Source organism: Xiphias gladius, chromosome 8, assembly GCF_016859285.1.
Source record: "Xiphias gladius isolate SHS-SW01 ecotype Sanya breed wild chromosome 8, ASM1685928v1, whole genome shotgun sequence".
Lineage (NCBI taxonomy): Eukaryota > Metazoa > Chordata > Actinopteri > Istiophoriformes > Xiphiidae > Xiphias > Xiphias gladius.
Genome location: NC_053407.1, coordinates 22448405 through 22474243, shown reverse-complemented (window position 1 = coordinate 22474243; position 25839 = coordinate 22448405). Strand labels below are relative to the sequence as shown.

Here is a 25839-nt window from a genome sequence, read left to right as displayed (position 1 = left end):
ATTTTTTCTCGAAACTTTGACGTGACCAATTAATTGATTATCAAAATGATTCAGATTCCTCCCGATAGCCTGTTACTGCTTTATGTCAGCTTCAGTGCTTCAAAGTATTCTCTCTTTAAGTTTTCTTTGGGTAAACACACTTTAGGTAAATTAGTTGGGAACGGCAACTGCAAAAATGGTCTGAGGGCTTTTCAGTTACTCAGCTGCTGGTTTACTTAAGGTTATTTCACCTTTCTTATATTCCAGACTGCATTAGAATAATTGAAACCATGTCTGTAGATGCAGTATAGAAGTGTGCTGTAGAGTAGTGTATGCTGCAGTGCCAGGGCTGTGGGATTGACTGGAGCTGTGCCTAAAGTGTCTTAAGTAAGAAATGACTTAGAAATGTGCTTACAATTACTATAATCTTAATCTTTCTAATTAATTTTGGCACTCTTGGTGGAACAGTGAAGCGCTGTTATAAACTTTCCATCCATTACAAATTAAAATGCTTACAATAATGTTTGTAATGCGCAAAATATGATGCGTCTGCTTGACGGTTTATGGATGCAGTAATTAATTTTTCCCCCTCATGTTGTTCAATCGCGACTCTTTAAGCATTAAAGTTGCTTTTCCCCTGCAGGGTCGAGGATTCTCCAAAGCTATGACGGCCAGAGAGGCTCAAGCGTTTGTGGGCGATGTTTCCTGCCTGGTCAACACGCTTCAAGATGACAAGCTGTTCCTGGACCCGCCGTCCACCCCGCCCCGTGCTCGCTCCAGGCGGCACCGCAGAGACACCCGTCCCGAGCTGCTGGATCTAACGGTCAGATCAGACACACACAGACAGACAAACGCATAATGGTGGATGAAGTATTTCGATCCTTTTCCTCAGTAAAAGTACTAATAACACACTGCAAGTAAAAATATGCATATATAATCAGGAAAATGTATTGAAAGTATTAAAAGTAAAAGTACGTAATGCAGAAAAATGTCCCTGCATTGGTTATATTATTATATATTATATCATCAGAGTATTGTTATGCATGCGTTAATGTTTGAGCAGCATTTACTGTTATAGCTGGCTGAGATGAAGCCAATTTTCAATTGATTGTTTCGTTTATGAAAATTAATTAAATAGTGAGAAATGCCCATCCCAATTATTCTGGGTAATTGGGATGGGCATTTCTCCGACACAATGCTTGTTTTTTTTTCCAACCAACAGTCCAAATTATAAAAAACAGATTCAAATTGTGAAAAAAGGAAAAGCAGCCAACCCTCACATTTGAGAAGTTGGAACCATGAAGTGTTGAATTAAACGATTATCAAAGTAGTTGCCATTTAATTGTCTGTCACCTATCTATGCTGTTGGGTAGTTTAATCTATATGAAAGCATCATATTTTATAAGCTCTTTATGTGTTTTGTATGCAAAAATCTTAATTTTCAAAATAACTAGTAAATAAAGCAGTCAGATAAATGTAATGCAGTAAAAAATACAGTATTTCCCTCTGAAATGCAGTGAAGTAGATATATAAAGTGACATGAAAAGAAAATACTCAAGTAAAGTACAAGTACCTCAGATGTGTCCTCAAGGTGTGTACCCAAGTAAAGTACTTGAGTGAGTTAAATCCACCACTGTAGACATGTAGACGGACTTGCAGATGAGAGCGTGCATGCATCATGAATCTTTACTGTACTTCTCTAGGCGTGTCCTCTGTACTGCTCGAGACCCCATTTTTTCACTGGTTGAACAATTTTCATGTAGCTACAGGCCCTTATAATTACATTTAATTGTAGCTGACACGATTGTGATGAATACTGTGACCTCTTCTCTGGATAAGACATCTCACGTGAGCCATTGTTTAATTTCTGTGGCTGTGAGCTGCATAAAGAAGTGACACCAAAGTACACTCAATAGTACAACCTATAACTATATAGAAAAAGCTTGACTATATAGTGTCAAACACAATAACGCATTTGTGCATTTGTTCAGCTAATGTGGGCCCTCTGACTTGAACATAGCCCCAGCGATTTAAAAATACTGGGAGGCCTCGCAGCTGCTTAAGCAGAGCTGTGGGCGATTATGTAGATTCTCCTTAGTCCCCCATTTCCTCACTAGCACAGTCGAATCTTTACCATTACTTGGCACCTACTTGAATAAATCTCTGGCCAAAATGTGGAGCGCTTGTGCGGATAATAAGATTCCCTCTCTGTGTTTATCCACAGATCATGTTTGGGAAGGGAGAGTGGGTGGTCGGCTCGCTGCAGTACGAGAATAAGAATGAATCGTCACTCTACATCATCATCCCTGCCGTCATCGTGCCCATGCTCTTGATCATCGCTATCTCTGTCTACTGCTACAGGTAAGTTCAGCTATTTTTGCTTAACTTCACAGACGCTATAATAAAAATAAAGTAAGCTAACTTCTACTAATTGCAGTTTTAGAGTAGAGAAGCTGTAGAAACCTGTATTATCCGAACTTGTTGACCTTTACAGTTAAATGTCACATAGTCCTTTTAACTGTTATTGTTTTACATGCATTTTCTTGCAGGAGAGGCTATTTTTGTGTGTTGTTGAGCAAAACACATCACCTACCTCAAGAGTTAACTTACAGCAATATTTTATGACATTGTTCCTAACCTCAGCCTTGGCTTGTGATCCCTTTAATCCTGTGTATTGTTTAACTTGGCTTCACTTCCTTACTGTTTGGGGCCCCATAGACTCGGCTCCTGTGTGAATAAAAATAACAACAATCATTGCAAAATCAATCAATTATTTCTCTAACCGCCCCTTTTATTTGGCCTTATTAAAACCCAACATGTAGAAAAGTATTGAAGTGGTGATACTTCCCTTTTGCTACAAACTAGGGCTCGCACATTTGATGAAGTGAATTTTACGTGCATTATGTTTGGGGTCAATTAGATCGCAGAGAGGTAGAACTCCCTGCCTCTAATGAACACACTTTACAAAACTCAAATCACAGAAATCCAAATATCTGTCAAATCAGTTTAATCTGTCAATCAAAAAAAAAAAAAAATTGGGTAACAGAAACATTTTGTTCTTTTCTTTTCATAATCCTGTGTGACCATAATATGTGGTCCTGACTCCAATGCTGGAAACTGCTATGTCATGCATTGTAGCACGCTTGTTCACCTTACTGGTAATAAAGCACTGCTAGTTTTAGAAATTAGTTTGTTTTTTTTTAACTGTTGTGTGCTTTTGTTTTATTAAACATCCTTGAATCTAGACTTTGGCATCTATTGGAAAGGTGACGAACTTGTTTAAAATGTTGAAATATTTTTTTTGGTTATTTAAATCTGCAGCACAAAAGATGGTTTCACAGTTTTGATCCACAGTAGCAGAATAGGCACAACTAGTACTAGCCAACTAAAAAATTATCCGGTCATGAAATGATCATCTCTCATGAGTTGCAGTCTTCTTGATTTGAATTGCTGAAGGGCTGATGTAATAGCTTGTTCTCCATAATTTGGTGTACATTATCTATGTGATGATTAAAGGGAGAGGTTATAAATGAAACAAAAATGAAACGTTTACACCTGTTAAAAAAAAAAAGTGTGTGTGTGTGTGTGTGTGTGTGTATATATATATGTGTGTACATGTATATGTGTGTGTGTGTGTGTGTGTGTGTGTGTGTGTGTGTATATGTGTGTATATATGTGTATATATATGTGTGTATATATGTGTATATATATGTGTGTGTATATGTGTATGTATATATATGTATATATGTGTGTATATATATGTATATGTGTGTGTATATATATGTTACAGGCAATCATGCATTTGTTAAAATTGCACATTTTCAGGAAACAAACCCACAGTGGCAGAATAATAGCTGCGCTAATCACATATTATTGTTATGGTCAGAGAAAAGCTTGTGTGGCTCTAGCTATCACCTAAATGTGCCAATTATACTCCCTAAACTCGAAGATGTAGTATTAGAACAAGAATTAGATCTATGAAAATATTTTTTAGAAAGTTAAATCCTTCCTTTCCACAAACTCTTACTTTAATGACACCTGTGTCGTGTTTGTCTATCCTGTTTGTCCGTTCAGGAGAAAGAGTCAACAGGCAGAGAGGGAGTATGAGAAGGTGAAACACCAGCTCGAGAATCTGGAGGAGAGCGTACGTGACCGCTGCAAGAAAGAATTCACAGGTACTAACAGTGCAAAAGCTCTGCAGTACCACTAATGCCCCTCAAAGGATCCACGTCTCTAAGAAGCTATAAAGTAATGAAGTGCTTCATAGCTCTGATAACATTTCTTTGATGTATTGTACTGCAGTGAATTAAATACATGTTTCATCTCAACATAATGTTATCATTATGAGGATAATTGAAAACAACCTTTCAGAGCTGAAATTATTTTCCCAAAAATGCTATTCCTTCTCTGCCTCTCACGACACAATGATTGAGACAGACGAGTAGAACACAAATGACAAAATGTGCTTGTTAAAAACGAACCAGGTACTATTTTCTTGTTTCTGTCTCGCAGACTTAATGATTGAGATGGAAGACCACACCAATGAACTGAGCGAGGGACGAATCCCATTCCTGGACTACAAGACCTACACAGACCGCGTCTTTTTCCTGCCCTCTAAGGATGGTGCCAATGATGTGATGATCACTGGGAAGCTAGACATCCCGGAGGCTCGAAGGGCCACGGTGACCCACGCACTCAACCAGTTTTCCAACCTCCTGAACTCCAAGACCTTCCTAATTAATGTAATTATACTTCAGATACATGTGTCACAGATACATGTGTCACTAAATAGTCATCTGTGGTCTGATAATGTCTGCACACATATTTTACAGCTGTGTTGTAAAGGTGTGCATTAGACAGAGTGACTGATGCAGGACACTTCTTAAACACATCAAGAAGTCTCATCATTTTCATTTTAGCCACACTAGCAGCACGGCTTTAGGGATGTCAGTGTTTGTCAGTCCATTGCTTTGGTCAGCAATGAAATATCTCAGCAACTACTTAATGAATTGTCATTAAATTTTATATACACATTCATGGTTCTCAGATGATGTATAGCTTCCTGCAATCCCCTGACTTTGCTTCTAATGCTGCCAGCATGCTGACATTTGTTCTTCTGAGTGAAATATCAACAAGTGTTGGACGGATTGCCATGAAATTTGGAGCACGTTAATTTTCTCCACAGGATCATTTATATTAACTTTGGTGAGCCCCTGATTTTTCCTCTATTGCCATAATCAGGTCAAAATGTTTGTCCACTACTTTGATTTCTAATCAAATACTTGCCAAACTACTGATGTTCCCATCAGCCTCAGCTGTACCTTGTGTTTAGTGGTAATTAGTAAATATTAGCATGCTAAGGCTCTGAACTTAGATGGTTGACATGGTAAATATTATACCTGCTAAACAACAACATGTTAAGATTTTAATTGTGAGCATGTTAGCATGCCGATGTTAGTATTTAGCTCAAAGCACCGCTGTGTCCAAGTAGCCTCGCAGCTATCAGGTATAATTGGCTGAAATTTAGACATATAATAACCTTTTATTTGATCAGTTTATACGTTATATAGCATACAGTATAACATAAATTGACTTCAAATAAAAGGATAGCAATATATACTGTATATTTTCAAAAATATTTTTAACAAAACCCTCTCAGTTTATCAAATTAGCAAAGCAGCGTAAACTTGGAAACCCTGTCCTACTTGAGCGTAAGCACGAACGTTTCACTGATTTTAAAGCTACTCAGAAATTGAAAATACAGTTGTGGAGTTGTTTCTGAATAAACTAAACTGACCTTGTTCATTGTAATGAAAGGATATGTCACTCACTGCAACAATATGGCTCTTTTTATGTGCTGGGACAGCAGTGGAGTTTTATGGCCTGGAGCCATAAGGCTGTAGCTGCACAGACAATCCTAATTTGCAGCGGTATAAATTTACTGCTGGATTTGTTTTTTTTGGATGGTTTTCTGGTAGTAATAAAGGGGTAAAATCATGTCAGCATTATCCTTAGGTACTTAGGTAAGCTTTTATTTAACAGAGTCACAAGTGTGAATTTACCTCCTTCAACACCGATGGTGGACAATCCCCTACATCCCTGTAAAGTTTCAAAATCTGTCATAATCCCAGTCTATATACTGTAAGGTCCTTTATATCTATTTTATATTCAGGCTATCCTCCCTTGAAGGAGTTTGTAATGTTTTAGTTAGTGGAGTACAGTATTAGAAGTGAGAGGCAGAAGACATAGCAGAGGGAGATGTGTGAAGATTCCTAATAGTACAGTATTGCTGGCAGAGAAACACCCTCTGAGGTGTTAACTGCACGTGTGGGTGATTCCTCTTCCACTAATTGGTATCTTTTCTAATACACACTTTTTTTACCGGACAGAACTAAATTTACCTTGATAATTAATGTTTTCACTAGCATTAATCTCTTGATTATTTAAAAGCATATTTTGTTGGATTTGCTTCTGTGTGTGGGCTTCATCAAGATGATTAATTTCAAAAAATCACCTGTGTGTGTGTGTGTGTGTGTGTGTGTGTGTGTGTGTGTGTGTGTGTGTGTGTGCGTTTGTAGTTTATACGTACGTTGGAGCGCAGTCATGACTTCAACGCCAGGGCCAAGGTGTACTTTGCCTCCCTGCTGACAGTGGCTCTGCATGGGAAACTGGAATATTACACCGACATTATGAGAACACTGCTGCTGGAGCTAATGGAGGAATACGTCCACAGCAAGAACCCCAAACTCATGCTGCGCAGGTGAGTGAGGACCTGCTCAGTGCTGCTGCTCAGTAGATACTGGTGCACTCACGATGAAAATGTCAGTACCAAGTACACAGCATAGCTAAGAAGTTTGCTACGGCTAAGGTATCATAGCAGTTGCATAACTTTGATGCTTTTTAGCCACACTAGCGAAGTGACTCAAGGCATGCGATGGTAATGTAGGCCTGTTGGTTGGTCCACCACTTTAGTCTAGGCTGAAATATTTCTTTGGATGGACTGCCATTAAATTTTGTACATTTGTAAATTTTTGTCTTGGTCACCAGAGGATGAATCCTAATAATTTTGGTGATCCCCTGACTTGTCCTCTAGAGATCTGTGGCTCTGAGTGAAATGTCTTGACAACTATTGGATGGATTGCCGTGAGATCTTGTATAGACGTTCATCTTCCCATTGTCAGATCAAATTTGCCAAATACCTGCAAAACTAATGACATTCCCATCAGCCTCAGTGGTCCTTTGTGTTTAATGCTAACTAGCAAATGTTAGCATGCTAAAACGCTAAACTAAGATAGTGTGCATGGTAAACATTATACCTGCTAAGCATCACCAGGTTATCATTGCTATTGTGAGTGTTTTAGCATAACATTGACATTTGGCTCAGAGCACCACTGCCTTAGTACAGCCTCACAAAGCTGCTACTGCCGATGTAGATTCTTACTCTTGTTAATCGACTTTCGTCCAGAGATTGAGAGATGTTCTTATTTCTCAGCTCTATAATCAGAATTGTCCCATGTCTGAACCCTGGCACTTATATTATTAACCAGCTTAGGAGAACTGGGATTCAGTTCAAGATCTTGTGGACTGTTTCATTCTGTTGCCATGTTTTCTGTTGAATTTTGCACTGAATACTGTAATTCATTATCAAGAGCCAGACGAAGGCTTGATCTATTCCAGTCCTCCTCCTTCTGTGTCTCCTTCTGTTTTTTTCTCTCCTTGGAGTCCAACCACAACATGCTGGATGATTTTTCTTTTGCCGTTCCCCTTCATCATCCTCTTCATTTCCTTATCCTGTAACTCTTGACCAAGAGGGTGTAGGCTAAAAATTACTTTTAGCTAAAAAGTTTTTAATTGCTCTGAATACATAGGTCAAATTACATTTCCTTTCTGGAAGTTGCTTTTAAGCATAATCCTGCGTTAGGATGATTTCAGTTCAATCAGAACAACTCTCATCACCTCAACTATCACCTGCAGTACATGAGCCAACACGTAACATGTCCCAGATTCTATTTTAACATTAGCCCTTTTCACCAAGAGGGGAGATCAGTTGTTATGTTACAAAAATTAGCTGTGCATCATTGAAAAACAAATTGGAAAATAATGTTGTTTGGCATGAAATCAAAACACAGTTATTTTAGGAACTTGCCAAATACTGAGGGTGTCTTTCTCTGATATTACCAAATATTAATTGCTCAGTGTTTTCTCCCTTGGCAATAACCCGTAATTTCTTTGTTGTACTGGAGTCTGTAAACATTCAACTGACTAATTTGACTGAAGTAAATAGCCTTAAGAAAGGAATCTCCAGTTTTAGTTGTCTTTGTTCTTTACTCTTGTCTTGACTATAATGATCATGTCAAGGTCAAAACATCCATTGACGGCTGCCTCCCCTCCCTCAGCAGTACCCACTCGTCTGACAGTAGAGTCGCTCATCACTGCTGGGAGGGGGGTTATGTGATCTGAACTGTCTGCTGTGCCTAGGCACGCTGTGACTGGCTGTTATGCAAGTACACATCTTAATTATCCCCCAATGGAGAGGCTCATTATGCTGATTAGGCCATTGTGCCAACACAGTCCCCCTTATATAAAAGACATCTAATTAGGCATGCTAACAGCTAACAATAGGCGCCACCAGTGGATATCTGACATTAGGATAGGCGATCCATGAAGTGACCATCGACATTAGTTCTGAATTAAAATATCATGACATGGACAAGCTGTGCAGAAATTTCCCTTGTTGATATGTTGTAGAAGCGCTGTCGTAAGAAAGTAGTGTCTCAATTTTATTAAGAGGACACAATGAAAATGGTCTATAATGAGTGTTCAACTATATTTTTGGGCTTTTAGATTCAGAATTTAAGTGGCATGATATGAAAATACTAATTAAATATCACTTTTTTTATTGGATTTACTAATCAAATGTTATGTCCACACTACTTGTTAGTATACAGAATTAATGCACCAAAATTATTCGCTTTTATTATGACAGTGACAACTGCTCATCATATGTTTCCCAGGTCAGAGACAGTCGTGGAAAGGATGCTGTGTAACTGGATGTCAATCTGCCTTTACCAGTTTTTGAAGGTAACGTAGGGTTTTGGGTCACTTACAGTGTATGAAATGTAATATGATCACACGAGCTTCAAAGATGAGTTGAGAAAATTAATTGTGTAATCGATTAAATCGTTTTCAAGCAAAACGCCATGCCTTTGATGGTTCCGGCTTCTCAATTGTGCTATTTCTGCTGTATTTTATTAGTCTTACATCATAATAAACTGAATATCTTTGGGTTTTGCACTGCTGGTCAGATAAAAGAAGACATCTGATGACAACACACTGGGCTTTAGGACACTGTGATGGACTGTGTTCTGATGATTCATAGAATAAACTATTAACCACAAATAAGATTATTGTTTTTTGCAGCCCTAATGATAACTATAATTTTTCATACTGTAGTCTAAGGTAGTCCTAACACATATAATTTTAAAATTGGCTCATTTTTATTCAGCAGTGAATGGACTTTATTACTAATACAGAAAATGTGTATAATGACATGTTACAGTTTTAAACCATGAGCTCAGTTTATGTATTTCTCCATTTCTTTCATTAGTGCTCGGTATTGATAATGTGCATTCATCTGTCTCGTAAACTGCTAATCACAACAATTAGCTTCTTGACTACATCTGCGGCAACTTCTAAATGGCTTTGTGTGTCTCTGTGAATGTGTGTTTTGTGTGTGTTTGTGTACCAGGACTCTGCAGGCGAGCCTTTGTACAAACTGTTCCGAGCCATCAAGCACCAGATCGAGAAGGGGCCCGTGGACGCCAGAGTGAAGAAAGCCAAGTACACCCTCAACGACACAGGCCTGTTGGGCGACGACGTAGAGTACTCCGTCCTGGTGAGATGGACAGCCACACACACACACACACATGCGCGCACACGCGCAGGCACACACAGACACACACAAACACACTCATGCATAAAAACTCCAAAGTCAGAAAAATTGCAAACACTGCTTTGAGATTGCATGGTGTTTTGTGCCTGGTGAGCAATACAAACACACACAAAAAGACACACATACAGACACACACACACACACACACACACACACACACACACACACACACACACACACAGTGCAGTTGCCATGGTAACCACCAAAAAAACCCCCAGGCAACTGCCCGCTTTTGTGTGACATCCATTTTCAGTGTCAATGTTCTCGGCTCAAAAACGACACAAGCAACACATTCCAATACAGCAGTGAAATGTATGGCTTAGGTGAAAGTACTACAAGCTGGTACAAGTAAAGAGTACAAGCTACTTCCACAACCCTTCCTTGGCCTTTCAACCAGCACCTGCTCTGTATCCATTTGGGCAGCTTTCAAGAGTCAGGAAAAGCCTGCTTTACTCGCTTTGGTATCGTGTTACAATAATGGAAGCTAATGTGAACACAGCTGTTTTCTGTTAAAGTCAGCACAAATAAAAAGACCCATGGGTAATGGCATTGTCGAGGACAATTATCAAATTAGCCTGAATTACATGTCTCCCGTTGTGATGGATCGCCTTCTGTGATTGAATTACAGAGGGAGAAAAAATGCAACGAGCCAGGTTTCACAGGCAGAGACAATGTTTTCTGTTGGCTTCAATTCAAAGTGTCTTCTCATTCGCTTTAAATGCAGACAGTCTGAGGTTCCTATTGCGATTGGATCGCCTGCCCCCCTGTTTGAATCTGTCGAGTGGTCATTTAGTGATTTCTGACAGAGTGACTGAGTGTGGGGGGGGGTTGAGGTGGGTCAGAGTTTGCTCCCACTGAGCTTTGGTCATTAGCTGGCCAAGGTGACAGGAGTCCTGTCAGGTGTCACCGTAGTGTGTGTGTGTGTGTGTGTGTGTGTGTGTGTGTGTGTGTGTGTGTGTGTGTGTGTGTGTGTGTGTGTGTGTGTGTGTGTGTGTGTGTCTGGGGGGATGTGTTCTTACAGAAACCCGGTTACCATGGTGACAACATCCCGATGGAGCTCGGTGCATGTGGGTGTGCATTTGTGGCTGGGTGCTCTGGCCATGTTTGAATATTTCTGCATATTTGTCATTTGTGTGCGTAGGTGCATGTGAACTGCACATGCTATGACCGTGAAGTCCTAGTGTTTTGTGTGTGTCTCTCCAGACCTTGCAAGTGCTGGTGCATGGTGAGGGTCCAGATGTGACGCCCGTCAAGGTGCTGAACTGTGACACCGTCTCGCAGGTGAAGGAGAAGATCATAGAGCAGGTGTACAGGAACCTGCCGTACTCCCTGCGGCCCAAGGTCGACAGTGTCACGCTGGGTGAGTAAATGAGGGCCACCTAAGAGGAGGATGAGTCGAAGCAGAAAACATCTAATAATCATGAATAATGTAACGTTTACAAGGAGTGGCAAAGATGCCAAAGTGGAGAAGCTACTCCAGTCTTGACTGAAATGCATTTACAATTAAATCAGAATAATGGATTATTTATTTCCTTCTAACTTCATTAAATAGATTACTTTGAATGTCTCTCTCTGTCTTAGTTGGTGGAATAAAAAAATGCTTTATTGAGGTTGAGAAGTTTTTCAGTTTCAGCAACATGAAGAAAGCCTTCATCCCAAAACAAAGTTTTGCTCACTACTGTAGTCAGAAACCTTGGGGACTGACTTGAAAGGCTAAAGCTCTATAGACATTTTCCAACATCAAAGCAATTTTTATTCCCACGCATGCTGTAGATCTCATTCCTTTATACATTTTAGATAAGCAGAGATCCGTCTTCTTTCATGGTGAATCACAGAGATAACCCCCTTATACAGTATTTCGTGATACTTGTAAATGAATCATATGTCGCAGATGGCGTTGAGCTCAGGTCTACTGTGGTGTCAGATTTTTATAAATTGAAAATGCTGGGATGCAAATCAAAGTTCAGAATTAGATTTAAATTATTCAGAAAATACTGATGTGTCAGTTCTTCACCCAAAAATCAGCTCAAGTGTGTCACTAAATCCCAGGAGAGAGAGCCGGGCAGACAGTACGATGGATTTATTTAAGACCACATTATTGCGGGATAACCTCAGGGAAACAGTGACCCATAATGAAATAAATGGGGATAGTTAGAGCAGTTTTGCTCAACCTAGCAGAGGTAATTTCAACTTCCGCTGACTTTCTTCTTCTGCCTTCACCACAGAGTGGCGCCCCGGTTCAACAGGGCAGATTTTGTCAGATCTGGACTTGACTTCTCAGAAAGAGGGCAGGTGGAAACGCATCAACACTCTGGCACACTATAATGTGAGTACTGAGGAAAGTATATTAAAAAAAAAGGAAGACTGAAAATAGCAAAGGATGAGGGGAGGCATAGGAGAAGGAAATTACTGTATGTGGGTGTGTGGATGTGAATGGGTTTGCCTATTTTCATGCCATTTCAGTCAGAGGTTGATTTTTTTTTTTTTTACATCTTGTGTTATAGTAGTGTGTATGTCATCCATGTCTGCAGCAGAATTTCAGACTCGAATATACCAGGGCACACCATGATTTTTTCTTTTTTAATTTTTCTCTTTATTTTCACAAAATTTCAAAATGTTTCATTTCTATACTATTTACAGTACCACTAGTCAAATCAAATCAAGTGTGTAAAAACAAAAAAGGTTTATCTGTCTCGTATGGTGATGATAACATGTCAAAACTCATTAAAAGAATTTGACAGTACACTGTGAACTTGCATTTTAGTAAATATAAATTCCTTGTAGTTCATGACTTGGAATCTGTATTTGCATGGTAGCCATATACCAGATAACACTGTTTACAATGTATAATTTCAGTGTCCAAATTCATATTGGGAAAATTTGCATTATATATTGCCCTCAAAAATTCCCACGATACAAAGAAAAAAGTGTTTTTTATGGCAAGCACACTACTTTCTGCTTACACTCCCACAATGCAGTGTGTTGCATTTAATACTTGCAAAAATTGCAGCCATTTAACCATGCATGCGACCCTACACATGTGGGTGAAGATGCAAAATGACAACGATTACAAAGTGTCCAGAATTTAAATGTACTGGTCATTTACTGTTTATTATACAGTAAATAGTGAATGAGTGAGCAAAGGAGTGTCAGCCGTAGTTTTTGTTAAGGAAAGCACAACCCCCAAAACCAAAATTAGAAACCAAGAAACCTAATATTAGACATAAAGACAGACTTAGAGTCAACTAATAAGCTATTATTATTAAAACTATATGTATTTTGGTACTGCATTCTAAGACTGAAAATCCTCATTTGAGACAAAAAGGTTGTGATAAGTGTATGGCGTACAGTATATAAGGATGTCAGTGTACGACATGTACTCAAGGACAATATTGGAAATTTGTCGAAGTGGTCCTTCAAAGCCTTTTATGTGCTTACTTATTTGCAGTCAATCAAACAGCTTTTTAAATAAAAAACTTTTAGGACTGGTTTGCGTGTTTCCCTTTCTCCACTGTGTATTTTGGTTGGAAGCTTCCAATTAGAAGAACCAGAGGACTTTGTAAGAGATAAAAGTTTTGTGCTAAAAGTGCTGCCTGCAGATTTTATATTTAAACAGTGCAGCATTCCTGAGTGCATGCATCCTTTGTAATGTCGCCAAGAAGAGGCATTTACAAAAAATATGTTTATACAAACGCAAACCTGTTCGTGTCCACAAATCAAATATACAAGAAGGCACTGTATAACCATTTTCCTTCACTGTTTGCCTACTTCAGCTCAGCAACCCGCCTAAAATTTTAATTTCTCCCAGCCAGGCAGTTGAATGTGCCTGGTCTTGGTTTGCTCTTGTCAGCTCTCAATGGCAACAGAACACCATTAAATCTTCTTGGCACAGTATTGATCCTCTGAAAATAAAGGTCACCCACAAATATTCTCTACTTGTCCTCCTTTTCGGCAACTTAAATCCCCCTCTTTCAGAGGTACTTTCTTTCATTCCAACCGGCGAAGTCTTGCAGTTGTTCTTAGAAGACAGCCTTTCTCCCCTAGATTCACTGGCTGTGTGAGAGTAGTGCTAATCACAGTATTTGTGGGGTCAATAATGGGCTGACGCCAAAGAAAATGGCCTGTAAATACCCCAATAAAGACCGAGTGTTGCCGTCCACTCAATTGGATTGATTATGAATTAGCTCTGGGGCACCAAGGGGGACTGCTGACCTTAGTCACAGCCCAGTCCAGTTCCTATTAAATTCAAGGTGTGTGAAGTGTTTATTGTTGTGTGTTTTCTGTCTAACAAAAGACTGTTATGTGCATTCCAGGTGCGAGATAACGCCACATTGGTGTTGTCCAGGCTGCTCCACACTCAGCAGAACTATGACCAGAACCAGGAAAACCACGAAGAGCGTAAGTGTCTCTTTATAAACACATATTGCAACGCATAAACACACACTTGTTGAACATAAACTAGAACAGATCAGATGCGTATTTGAGAATAAAATGCTTGCCTTTGTTTCTTTTCCACCGGGCTTTTGTCAACATCGCTGCTCTCATTTAACATGCTAATACATGTTGTTTTATGTATAGCACACTTTGAAATTATGCTGAAATAATATGCACTTTTATCTCCTGTCTTTTTATGTGCATTTCAGAATAGATGATTGTTTAGCATTTCTACTTGGATATTCTCTCTGCATTCAAATGAACTTGACAAACACCCTCCCCTTTTTCATCATCTGAATATTTCCTGTAAGGGTGTGCATGAATAAGTAAGGAGTAGAATTATGAGAGGCAAGTTTAAAAACTGCTGTTTTTCCCTGGTAGGAAATGCCCTGTTGGAAGACGACAAGGTGTTTCACTTGGTGAGACCAGCAGACGAACTGGATGAGATCAAATCTAAACGAGGAAGCATAAAGGACAAGTCGATGACCAAAGCCATTACAGAGATCTATCTAACACGGCTCCTTTCGGTCAAGGTACAAAGAAAGAACCATTTATTCAATCAGACATTTGTTAAGGTACTTTTAGGCAAAGATTTTTGATTTTCCAGGAAGGGTTTTCAGTTGAAATGACTAATTTAACTGATGGTGTCTAGGTTGGGTTAGATCTTGATAGGGCAGAAAATGCTAAAATACTCTCAGAAAAAAACCTGAATATTTTCCCTTACACTGTGTGGAAATAGCCACCTCTCAGACTATATTTCTGGCTCTGCTCTCTGCCTCTGCCCTGTCTCACATTATTTGTGGCCCCTTTCAGGGAACACTGCAGCAGTTTGTGGATGACTTCTTCCGCAGTGTGCTGTGCTCTGGGGCAGTCGTGCCACCAGCAGTCAAATATTTCTTTGACTTCCTGGATGAACAGGCGCTGAAACACAACAATGTGGATGAGGAGACCATCCATATCTGGAAGACTAATAGGTAAAAGTACTGTAGGCTTGCAAACAGTGATACTAACCTTCAAAGTTCCATTTGTATGTGCTGTAAACAGTGGTGGAAGAAGTACTCAGATACTTTAAATGAGTAAAAGTGCCAATGCCCTGCGTTTAAAATCCTACTAAGGTAAAAGTACAAAAGTATTATCAGCAAGAAGTCTTTAAATTATCAAAAGTAAAAGCACCCCCTCTGCATGAAAGAAGCCACCTGTGATTTACATATTAGCATAAATTAAAATATTTTCTTAATGCAGATGCGTCAATGCACAAGGTAGCATTTTACTGTTGTAGCTGATCAAGGTGGAGCTAGTTTTAGCTATTTTATATACAGTTAGGCTGTTTAGTCGAGGGGGGCCCAACCTAGAGGTCAGGCCCCTGGGTCACAAGAGAAATGTGAGGGATTGTGAGATGATTCATGGGGTAAAAAGAAGAAAAAACTAAGTTCTGCTACAGATTTGTAGTTTTATTTATTTTTTGGACTTTTCTCTTCTTTTCGTTGCCATATTTTAAAATATTGGATAATTTTACCTCTTTGGGCCTCTAACAGTTATTTAAATTAAACCATGTGAGCATTGTAGCAGGGAAATCACTCTTTGGTGGAGCTGATAACAACTCACAGACATCTTTACTCATAGTCACAGCTTTTTTGTAAATGATCTCAAGCCAAAAATAATGTGAACCACTGGTTTAATGCTAAACAGTGTAGTGTATTCTAATAAACATGATTTGAAAAGTAACTAGTAAAAAAATGTAGTGGAGAAAAAAAGTACATTATTTGCCTCTGAAATGTAGTGGAGTAGAAGTATGAAGTAGCCTAGGATATTCAAATAAAGTACCTCAAATATGTACTTGAGTACAGTAGTTGAGTAAATGTACCCCCATCACTGACACACAACAACACATGGATGTGTGAGTCTGACCCACACACAAATCTCACTGCCTGAGATACAGTAACCCTCCAAGAGATAAAACTAACTTATCCAAGAAAGAGCAGAATACAGATTCGCTATTTCAGCTCACTTCGTTTGCATTTGCAATCCCCTTGCTCCCATGTGACATTTAAGTGCATAAATTAGTGTCACGTTGGCTAAGGCTCAAGAATACAAGACGACGTGTTGCATGTAGATGCCAGTGATTGACATAAGGCTAGCAAGAGAGCACCCACACAAGGACAGGAGATGAGCGATTTAATTACACTCCACACCACATTCTGCATCCACCCGGTCTGTTTATCAAATCAAGTGAGGGCCATGTATAAAATATGAATGTGTGTATGAGGCATAACAACAAACAAACATGGTAATTATGTCCCAAGCTAATTTAATTCTGTGATTATAGCAACATTGCTATTTTTATGCTTCTATTGTATCCTCTCTGCAGCCTTCCCTGGAGGTATTACCAAACCAGTATGAATTTTACACGGTGTGCGTTTCATGTCTCAGATGGCGGGGCATTCGCACCGATCAGGGAGGAGAGGTTTTTGGAAAGCACTGTATTTTTGGGGGCTCTTTTGAATTCACAGGCCGACACGAGGTTTGAAGGAATCATATGGAGCTTGTGTTTTCCTGTTCAGAAGGGAAATTAGCGAGAGTACTCGAGCATTACATTATGTAGTCGGTGCTTTAGGTTGTTAGGCAGCACAGGAACTTAAAAGGTCAAAGTTTTTCTTTTTCTTTAGCATTTCTAATGACTATTTTTTAAGCTAGTCAAGCATCAGTGACCTTTGTTCAGTTTAGATCCCTTTTGTTAATAAGAAAAATGTCTTCTGAGGTTATTTTTTTTCTTTTTCTTTTTCATCGAACAACAGTAATTCTCAAAGGGGTCAGTCTGATATGAATTAGTGACAGAAATCAACAGTTGAGGGTATTGTTCTGAATAAACTGACACCTACAAGAAAAGGCTTTTTCTCCATCCCTGTTATTATCTTGTACTGCACTCAACTGCACCTCAGGCAAGTGTCTGACTCAAATGAATTCACAGATGTAATGTGATTGATGAGATTCCCCCCCCATTCTGAAGCAATAACAATGATAACAGCCACAATGATAGACCGTTTTCTTGCCCTCTTTTGCCGAGCAGCCTTCCTCTGCGGTTCTGGGTGAACATCCTCAAGAATCCCCACTTCATCTTCGACGTCCACGTGTCTGAAGTGGTGGACGCATCGCTCTCTGTCATCGCCCAGACCTTCATGGATGCCTGCACCAAGAGCGAGCACAAACTCAGCCGGGTGAGTGGAATCGGGGAGGACGAATGAGGTGAAAGAGCAACAGGGAAGAATGAAGAAAAAATGAATATGATGAGAACAAAGTGGATCACATGGGAAGTAAAAAGCAGTGAGAAGAGGAATCTAAAGTGCCATTGTTTTCACTGTTGTATCCACATTTTGTCTCTAGGACTCTCCGAGTAACAAACTACTCTATGCAAAGGAGATCTCCACCTATAAGAAGATGGTGGATGAGTAAGTCCTGACAGCACTTTACAATTTCATCTTGAGCTGTTGTTTTCATGTCAGTTGAAAATGTTTCTTGTAAAGGACTTGTCATTAATGATTACATAATCCGGTGATTACCACCTCTTGCCTCTTCTGTGTGTGTGTGCGTGTGTGTATAGTTACTACAAGGGCATCAGGCAGATGGTACCCGTCAGTGACCAAGACATGAACACTCATCTGGCAGAGGTGTCACGGGTGAGAAACTCAGCTGCCATTTTCTGTGCCATTTAGTCTACCCTGCTATTAGAGTTACAGTCCTTAAGATTTCACTCCTGGTTGATTTGGCGACATCAGTGGTTACCGTGGTAACAGCAAGTGCGTTTTAATAGTGAATTCACTTTTAAATTTAAGCCGCAATATCATAATAGCTTGCCCCCGCCATGAATGCAAATAACACAATTTTAAGCCTTTTGATTGGAGTTGCCCTTTGGGAGTCGTGGTTAACCCCTACCTTGAGGTTTTTATGTCCACGGGCTATTCCTTTGACTCCCTCGGTCATGTGAAGGCAATTTGAATTCAGTGTGGGAACGGCGGGCTCTGCCACTAACAATGAAAAATACATACATTATTCTGTTCCCAGAAACTCCCATTTTTGTGCACAAGCATAAAAATAATGTACCCAAGATAAAAAGGTAACTTTTCTTCAACCGGTTTGAATTACAGTCATAACCCTGCTCTCCTTTGAAAAGCAACTCTTTAAACTTTACAACCAAAAAGTCAGAATGAGTGTGAGAGATACTGAACCAAAGTTACAAAGGTACAAACCGGGTAGAAATGTACGTGTCTTTGTCTCACCTATTTTTTTTTATTTGGCATAAAAAAGGGAGTATAAGGCCTGTAGTTGTACCTTTTGTGTGGAAAACTATGGAACCATAGCCACAAGTCACCAGTTCTGTGTGAATGGAGGTTAGAGTGATATGGGGATCCTAAAATGCTTTGCACAACTACAATCAGGAGAGTTTAAACAAACAACTTTCAAACGATGTGTAATTTGTCAAGGTTGAGTTAAGATTGAGTCCAGTACAGACCAAAATACACTTGAAGTAGAGCTGCCAAGGCTAAAGCGTCACACCGGTGGGACAGTGTATTTTAAAAGGTTACATGGCTATTGCTTAGAAAATGCTGTCCATAAGCAGGGTTTGATTTTCATGAAATCTTAAGGATCATAACTTAATTATCCTAATGGTTGATAATATCAGCCTCTTTGCAAAGGTTAGTTTGCTTTCTTGTCAATTCCATATTGCCTTCACAAGCAGATTGACTTTTTCAAAGCTAGGAAACAAGAACTCTCTACAGTTTTAGTTACATTTTCTCGTTAACCTTTAAATTGTCATTTATGTTCTCCAGTCTCATACAGACAACCTGAACACACAAGTGGCTCTCCATCAGCTTTACCAGTACGCCAGCAAATACTACGATGGGGTAAGAGGCCCTTCTCTTTCCTATCGCACCCAGAGGAGGCTATTCCACTGAATGCACTACTGCCCACTATATTATTGCTTTTCCTTTTTTCTCGCTTCACTCTTGATATGCCAGAAGAATGATTGTATGAAATTTTAATTGAAAGCATTTCTGTGGGATGTGAGTTGGAAAATTGCTCTGGGAATTGATTTTTAAGCATTCATTGTACGTTGCCACTTGAGGTCAAGAAGAGGGGATAAACAAAACCTAATGAACAAGTTGGATAAACAAATGGGTCTGTCAGTCTCCTCTAAGTGGGGCTCACAAACAATAACAGCTTATATGACGTGATTGTCAGTGTCAAATAATACCGTCCTCTCCTCCCACTCCACCCTTTTTCTTCCGCTTTGTCCTACTCCATCCTTCCTCCCTCACCTTGTTTCTTCACTTTTCCAACATTCTGCCTTTGCCCTCCTCTGCCAAATAATGCCTCGTCTTTCTCGTTGCTTATTATTTCTGACTACTCCCTCATTCTCCTCCATACCCCCCCCCCTTCCTTCAGATCATCGCATCCCTAGACGAGGACCCAGCTGCCCAGAGTAAACAGCTGACCCTGCGGCTCCAGCAGATAGCAGCCGCCCTGGAAAACAAAGTGACTGATCTCTAACCCACCGTGTGGAGGGAGGGAGGGGAATAGTAGGATACTGCCAGTGACTACAGGGGCTTATTTCTTCTTTTCAGAGAATAAAACATGGAAATAAGGAAGAGGTGAGCAGGTACCCATGTAGGTGTGTACGTATATTGTACTACTGGGCCCTGGGACAATTTTCTGTAACAGGGACTAATGAAATGCAGATAAAGAGCAAAAAGGGGGAAAAAAAAATGATGGGTTACACTGTCATAGGTACGCCTTAAAGCTCACTTGCCAAATCTTAAAGGTCTGCGCGCTCACTCATGCTTCACTGAATGTTGCTCCCACAATGCAGTGCGGGAAACCTCTCTGAGAATTAAGCCCCTCTGTGGAGCACTGGCACAGGAGATAATCAGATGTTCAATTTCTTTCTGTGTAGAAAAGGTTTTAAGAATTGTATTATATATTTTTTTTATTGTGCAGTCTTTATGCGGAAAGCTTTATAAGGAAAAAAAATATCTTTTTAAATGGATCACCTAGTGGTGCGGATAGTGTTTTTATTAGCCTGTGTGTGCATAGATGTCTGTGTGAAGTTACATACATGTGAACAAAAGCGTGTGTTGCTAAACTTGAGTGTGTGTTCACGTGGATTGTAAGTGTGTGAATGTGTGGGAATGTGTTTGCACACACAGGATGCCTACTGACAGGCGTGAGGGTGAAGGGACGCCTGCTTTCTGTCATTTTAATCCCCCATAGCCAGTGACACCCTGGAGCCTGTGCTCTTACCGAGCTTTTTGACAGAGACCAAAGGGTCCTCACGAGGACGCTGGTTAATCTAGCAATGTACAGGCTCATATGAATGACAGGTCACCAGTCGTTTCAGAAACGTTTGAGTTAAATTCTTTGCTTCTGGCTCAGACTTGCTTCAAACTGGATTGCCATCTGTGCTTATTGAAATTGATAATAGCACAGTCTGTCTCCCTTTATTGTACAGTGCCATGATACATTCCACTTCAACTAAAGCACAGAGGGGAAGTTTTTTAAAGACGTTTAAGTTGTTGACTATTTTCAGATATTTTTCTTTGCTACGAAATTTTTTTTTTTTTTTTTTTTTTAAAAGTGTCAGCAAGAAGCAACTTCATTCTGCCATGGAACCATGTCACTCATATTAGCCCTGCAATAACGTCAGAATACCATGAGCCACATTCAACTGTCGCATTAGCCTACTAAATGTATTCGCATACAGTAGCAATTCAGCAATATGTACGAAAATTTTCCAAATTGATTCATGCATTGTTATTGTTCTTGGTTTTAGTGCCATTTTTTTTTAGCATTACCCTTCCAAATAATCATCAAGCATTCTGCCTCTAACGCTATGAAATAGCCTATTGCATATGACGATAATAATTTGCCAGAGATGCAGTCGGTACTCGAAATGTCGGAATGTTTTGAACAACTTACAGTGGTTTTAGCCTTTGTGTGATGTTGTGGAGGTAAGGTTCAATCATGTACATAATTGTTATAGTAATTGGAATATTGATATGTCAGTGTTGTAGCCGAGGTGTCAACAGGGTAGGAATGAGGGTTTGATATTTCTTGGGCCATTAAACACCACCAAGTTTTATCCTTAAATTGTAGGTTTCGCTGTTGACAAATGATTTAATTGTACTCCCTGTATCTGATCATGGATGTGTGTAGTTGACAGAGCATAACGAGCTCCGGAGACCCCAGAATGTTAACGATTCCTGCCTTGGCTAGGGAGAGGTTTGCACAGACCTCGAGCCTGCCTGCCTGCCTGCCTGCCTGCCTGCCTGCCCGCCTGCCATCTCAGCATGGCACCCTGGCATCCTGACCAACAGCACTTGGCACTGCCCACTCTGCGCAGTGCAGAGTGGCACTCTGTATAATGGAATCAGCAGGGGAGGCTTTTGATCTTAATTGCATGCCGACTGCAGACTCCATCCTTGTCTCCGCTGTTGTTTACTGCTGACTCCTCTCTCACTGACAGAGCTGATGCAAGAAGCTTCTTACAGAGCCTTTCTTTAACCCAAAATGTGCCTTATTGAATAGGATGACACATATATATATTGTTTCTAAATTATTCTAATGGTAACATAGGTGATTATGATGAAGATAGTGCTATAGACACAGCAATGTATCTGGACTTGTGATATTATGTGTGCTGTCAAAAATGCTAGATGCCCTGCTGCAGCCATTTGCGTGCCAATAGGCTGAAGACATTTCAGTATGATTTCTTTTATGGTTGCAGTTTTGATGTGTGCATTTCCTTTGGGTGTCTGTGGTGTGTACTTAGTAGGACTTTGGTGGCTAAGGCAGAAAGCCTAAATGAATAAATGTATAACAGTGGCCAATGTGATTTGGGTTTCCCTTGAAAATATCTGGCATTCCTAAATTAGTCTTAAGTCAAAAGGGTATTCTTATTTAGATTGAATATAGCGCAAAATTGTTCCAATGGTGTTAATTTTTTTGCCGTGTTTCTCAGCTATTCCACAGTGTGTACGAAAAATGACTATCTATACTCGACAAATGACCTTTCTTACTGCTGTGCAGTTATTATTTTTATTTCTTGTTTCCTATACCATATAAATCTTTGTAAAAAATGTTTAAATACTGTATTCTAACTGTATAATCCTATGCATTGAGTCCTGGGACAAAAAAAAAAAAACCACAAAAGAGAAAAAAAAACCCTGTTTGTGCAGTTGTCGAGACTTTTTTCCATTTTGAAACTTGTGAATGTGCTGTAATGATAAAAGAAAGTGGGACACTCCATTTTCAGTACAGGACCATTAATGGAAGCCATCGTTTTCCTCCCCATCCAAGGCAGCTCAGAAGAATCTCGATCTTGTACCTGATCTTGTTGAACTGGATGAACTTAATTTTACAAAGGTTGTGTGTGGACGGAGCAGTTACCCACAGATTTCATCATACACTCCTCCATTAATAAACTCAGAGACATATACACCCTCCATATCTGCTGTGTTTCTTTCACTTTTAGAATATTGATTTGCTTCAATTGAACCCTTACCTTTCATGCATATTGCATGAGTTACAATCACATTTGGTGAAAGAGTAACACTTGCCACAGGTAGCCACTTTCTTGTTGAAGTGAAATGAATCTTTGCTGTAAGACTGTGGTACTTATATAGCTCATTACAAGGCCCTAGATTCCCTGAAGAGCTTATACACACACAAGAATAATAGGTGGATTTATGAAAATGATTTCTTACTCAAACCAACCAATCACTTTGAGAAAGAGAGGGCCAAGTGCTTAAACCCCAGTTTTTTTTTTTCTTATCAGAGATATTCTTGCATATTATGACCTTAAATGACTTGCTTGATAGCATCAGTCTTCTTATGCAGCACCTCTGATGGCTGACGCTTTTTTTTTTTCTTCAAATGCCACATCAGGTTCTAGTCACAAGGCTCAGAATACAAACGAGAAGCCAAGGTCTGGCTTCATGAAACGGGTTGATAATGTAAATAGCCGCGCAGCATCTCTGTCATCGGCGGTGAAGGTTGAAAAATTGCTGCGAAAACATTAATTAAGTACTGACAGCTAAGAATGAAATTGGAAAAAAGAAAGATGAAAGGCAAAATTGCCTCATCTGACTGCTTAACAAACCCCGACGCAGCGGTGGAAATATCAAAGACAGACCAGAGGCCTGCACACGCCATCCTCTAACTGAGCAGATCATTGATGCAGCAAAAGATAGAGCAACTTCAAGGGCTGTTGCCAAAGCAAGAGGTGATTAAACTTGATTATCACAAGCACTGCATCTTGTACACTATCCTTGATCACTGGTGGAAAATCAAAGGTAATACTGTACTTTATATTTCTATTAAGACATGGAGCTCACGTGATTTTGGGAGTCAACATTATTTGCAGTGCGTTGCACTTGTGATAAAATTTCTAAATAACCATGCCCTTCAACGTCTTGAAATCAATGATGCCGTACACTGAGGACAATTATTTTAAGTCAGCCTCTTTGCAGGGTTTCTTACAAGAAATTGGGTTAAAATCTGCATGTTGCTGGCTTGTGCTCTCCTGACTGGGATGCTTCACACACAGCAGCCAGCCTCTCCCTTCAGAAGGATATAGTTATGTTCACCAGCAGATTGTGCTTCACCTCCACATGTTTCAAACCTTCTAATGAGATTTGGCTTTGATTTCCTCTGCCTTAGGGGAAGAGGAGGAGGAGGAGAACTTGGTGAAAATAAAAAAACCATGGTGCGGTGTCATTTTAAACAGTTGTTCTGATGAATAATTTAAAACCCGGCAACAACTGATTGCAGCGCTCTCTAAGCTCAGTGATAACCTGTGAGCAGATTAAAATATCCAGTTGGGTTAGCTTGCATTTTAACAGACTTAGACCTGCAGGGTTTCAGAGTGGTCTGAATTTAAACTCTTAAACCAGAGCGACCCAGGTTATCGAAGCAGGCGGTTAAATCTGCTCTCTTAACAAGTGAGTTTAATGGGCTGAGAGGTGAGTCCCAGTTGACTTGTCTAGAGAAAACTGTTCCGTGGGAGATGCAGATTTACAAGCTACAAATACACAACTACAGATACCTAAAGGATAGAAAATCTTATCCATGTGTAATGATGTACACAAAGTTATTTTGAAAGACAATATCATTTGTGCACTCTGGCAACAGCTACGAATTAGCCATCCGTAATTCAATAAAATTGTTTCCACCATTAGTCTGTTTACTTTTGTTTACTCCATCTATTTATTTAATCTGGCAAGAAATTACAGGAAATTGGGTTAAAATCTGCATGTTGCACAAGAATAAACATGTTCAGTATAAGCAAAGACAAACACAGAAATTCACAATTTACATGCACAAATGGCTCCACATTAAAGAAAATTATTTTAAGTGGCCTTTAAAATGCTTAATGTTTTTGAAATATTCAAAAGAAACTAGAGATTTTAATTTGAAAAGTTTTTCTTGCTCATTCTCAAGGAGCACATACTGTAGTATTTGAGGCCATTTCTTCCAAGCCCGTTTTGAACATGAGGCACAGCTAAAGCCAAAATGTCTGATATGATAGAGGAGGATCTGCATGCCCTCTGTCAACTACTTTAGTCATTATATGATCAAACCCCCCATAGTAATCCTGTAGTATCCCCGGGGAAAGCGGTATTTGACGATTTGCTAAGGTAAAAGTGTCTTTGATTCAGGGCACGCAAACAACCTGAGGATGCCTCCTACTCCAAATGATTTCACTGTGCAAGAGAGCAGCAGGTTGTGCATGCTGCCTGTTCTGTAAGAGCCTGGTGCTGCGGAACGATGCCGTATAAATGAAGGATAGGCTCACCTTTTTTCCCCCAAATCTGTTTCATTCCCAGGTACACTGAAAGAGTTACTGTACACACTTCAATCTCCTCCTGTCCAAACTGGCCCTGAAGAGAGCCCTTCCTAACACGGGAGACGGGGGACAAAATCCACTTAGCCTACTATCCCTTGAAACGGTGCTCGGGGGGAAGACCCAAAGAGGGACTTTTGTCCTAGAACGACCGTGAGCTGGGGAGATTCTCACTTGATTTGACTTGATTCAGACTGCTGAGGCCTCACACCAGCCGAACACTGAAATGCATTTCTGCACGAAACAAAGACCGCTGGTTTTGTCCCCCGTCGCTTGTAGTTTTAACTTGAAAGAAGTCGAACCTATCCTTTAATTTAATGACTCAAACCAGTGCGTAATTACGCAAAGCCCATCGCAGGAAAGGGGAATGGGGAGCTGTCATCCCTACCTGCTGGCACAGGGGTGGCTACAGGTGTTTTTCCAGCGGGGGAAAAAAAAAGGACCTTATTCTACGTGTTTTGGCCAAAATTCTACAGCAGGGCGAAACACAGCCTTGTAATCCGCCTTTCTTGTGTTTGTAGCCCCCTGCCGCTGTGGGTGTCTCCATGAGTTTCTAAGTCCCGCGTTCTCCAATAAC

At 40.0% G+C, this 25839-nt stretch overlaps 1 protein-coding gene across 2 annotated transcripts in view; it reads left to right on the top strand.

Annotated features, from left to right (window-relative positions):
- plxnb2b (plexin b2b) overlaps positions 1–22855 on the top strand; it is a 99160-nt gene extending 76305 nt beyond the window's left edge. For both annotated transcript variants that reach the window (XM_040132558.1, XM_040132559.1), the window contains 17 exons: positions 623–802; positions 2204–2340; positions 4054–4154; positions 4492–4721; positions 6558–6739; positions 8994–9060; positions 9728–9874; positions 11135–11291; positions 12157–12257; positions 14245–14329; positions 14747–14898; positions 15179–15339; positions 17433–17580; positions 17747–17811; positions 17964–18039; positions 19192–19266; positions 19808–22855. In XM_040132558.1, the coding sequence (XP_039988492.1) occupies positions 623–802; positions 2204–2340; positions 4054–4154; positions 4492–4721; positions 6558–6739; positions 8994–9060; positions 9728–9874; positions 11135–11291; positions 12157–12257; positions 14245–14329; positions 14747–14898; positions 15179–15339; positions 17433–17580; positions 17747–17811; positions 17964–18039; positions 19192–19266; positions 19808–19912 (2169 nt within the window). In that variant the 3' untranslated portion in view covers positions 19913–22855. The remainder of the gene's footprint in view (positions 1–622; positions 803–2203; positions 2341–4053; positions 4155–4491; positions 4722–6557; positions 6740–8993; positions 9061–9727; positions 9875–11134; positions 11292–12156; positions 12258–14244; positions 14330–14746; positions 14899–15178; positions 15340–17432; positions 17581–17746; positions 17812–17963; positions 18040–19191; positions 19267–19807) is intronic.
- Positions 22856–25839: the final 2984 nt, after the last annotated feature.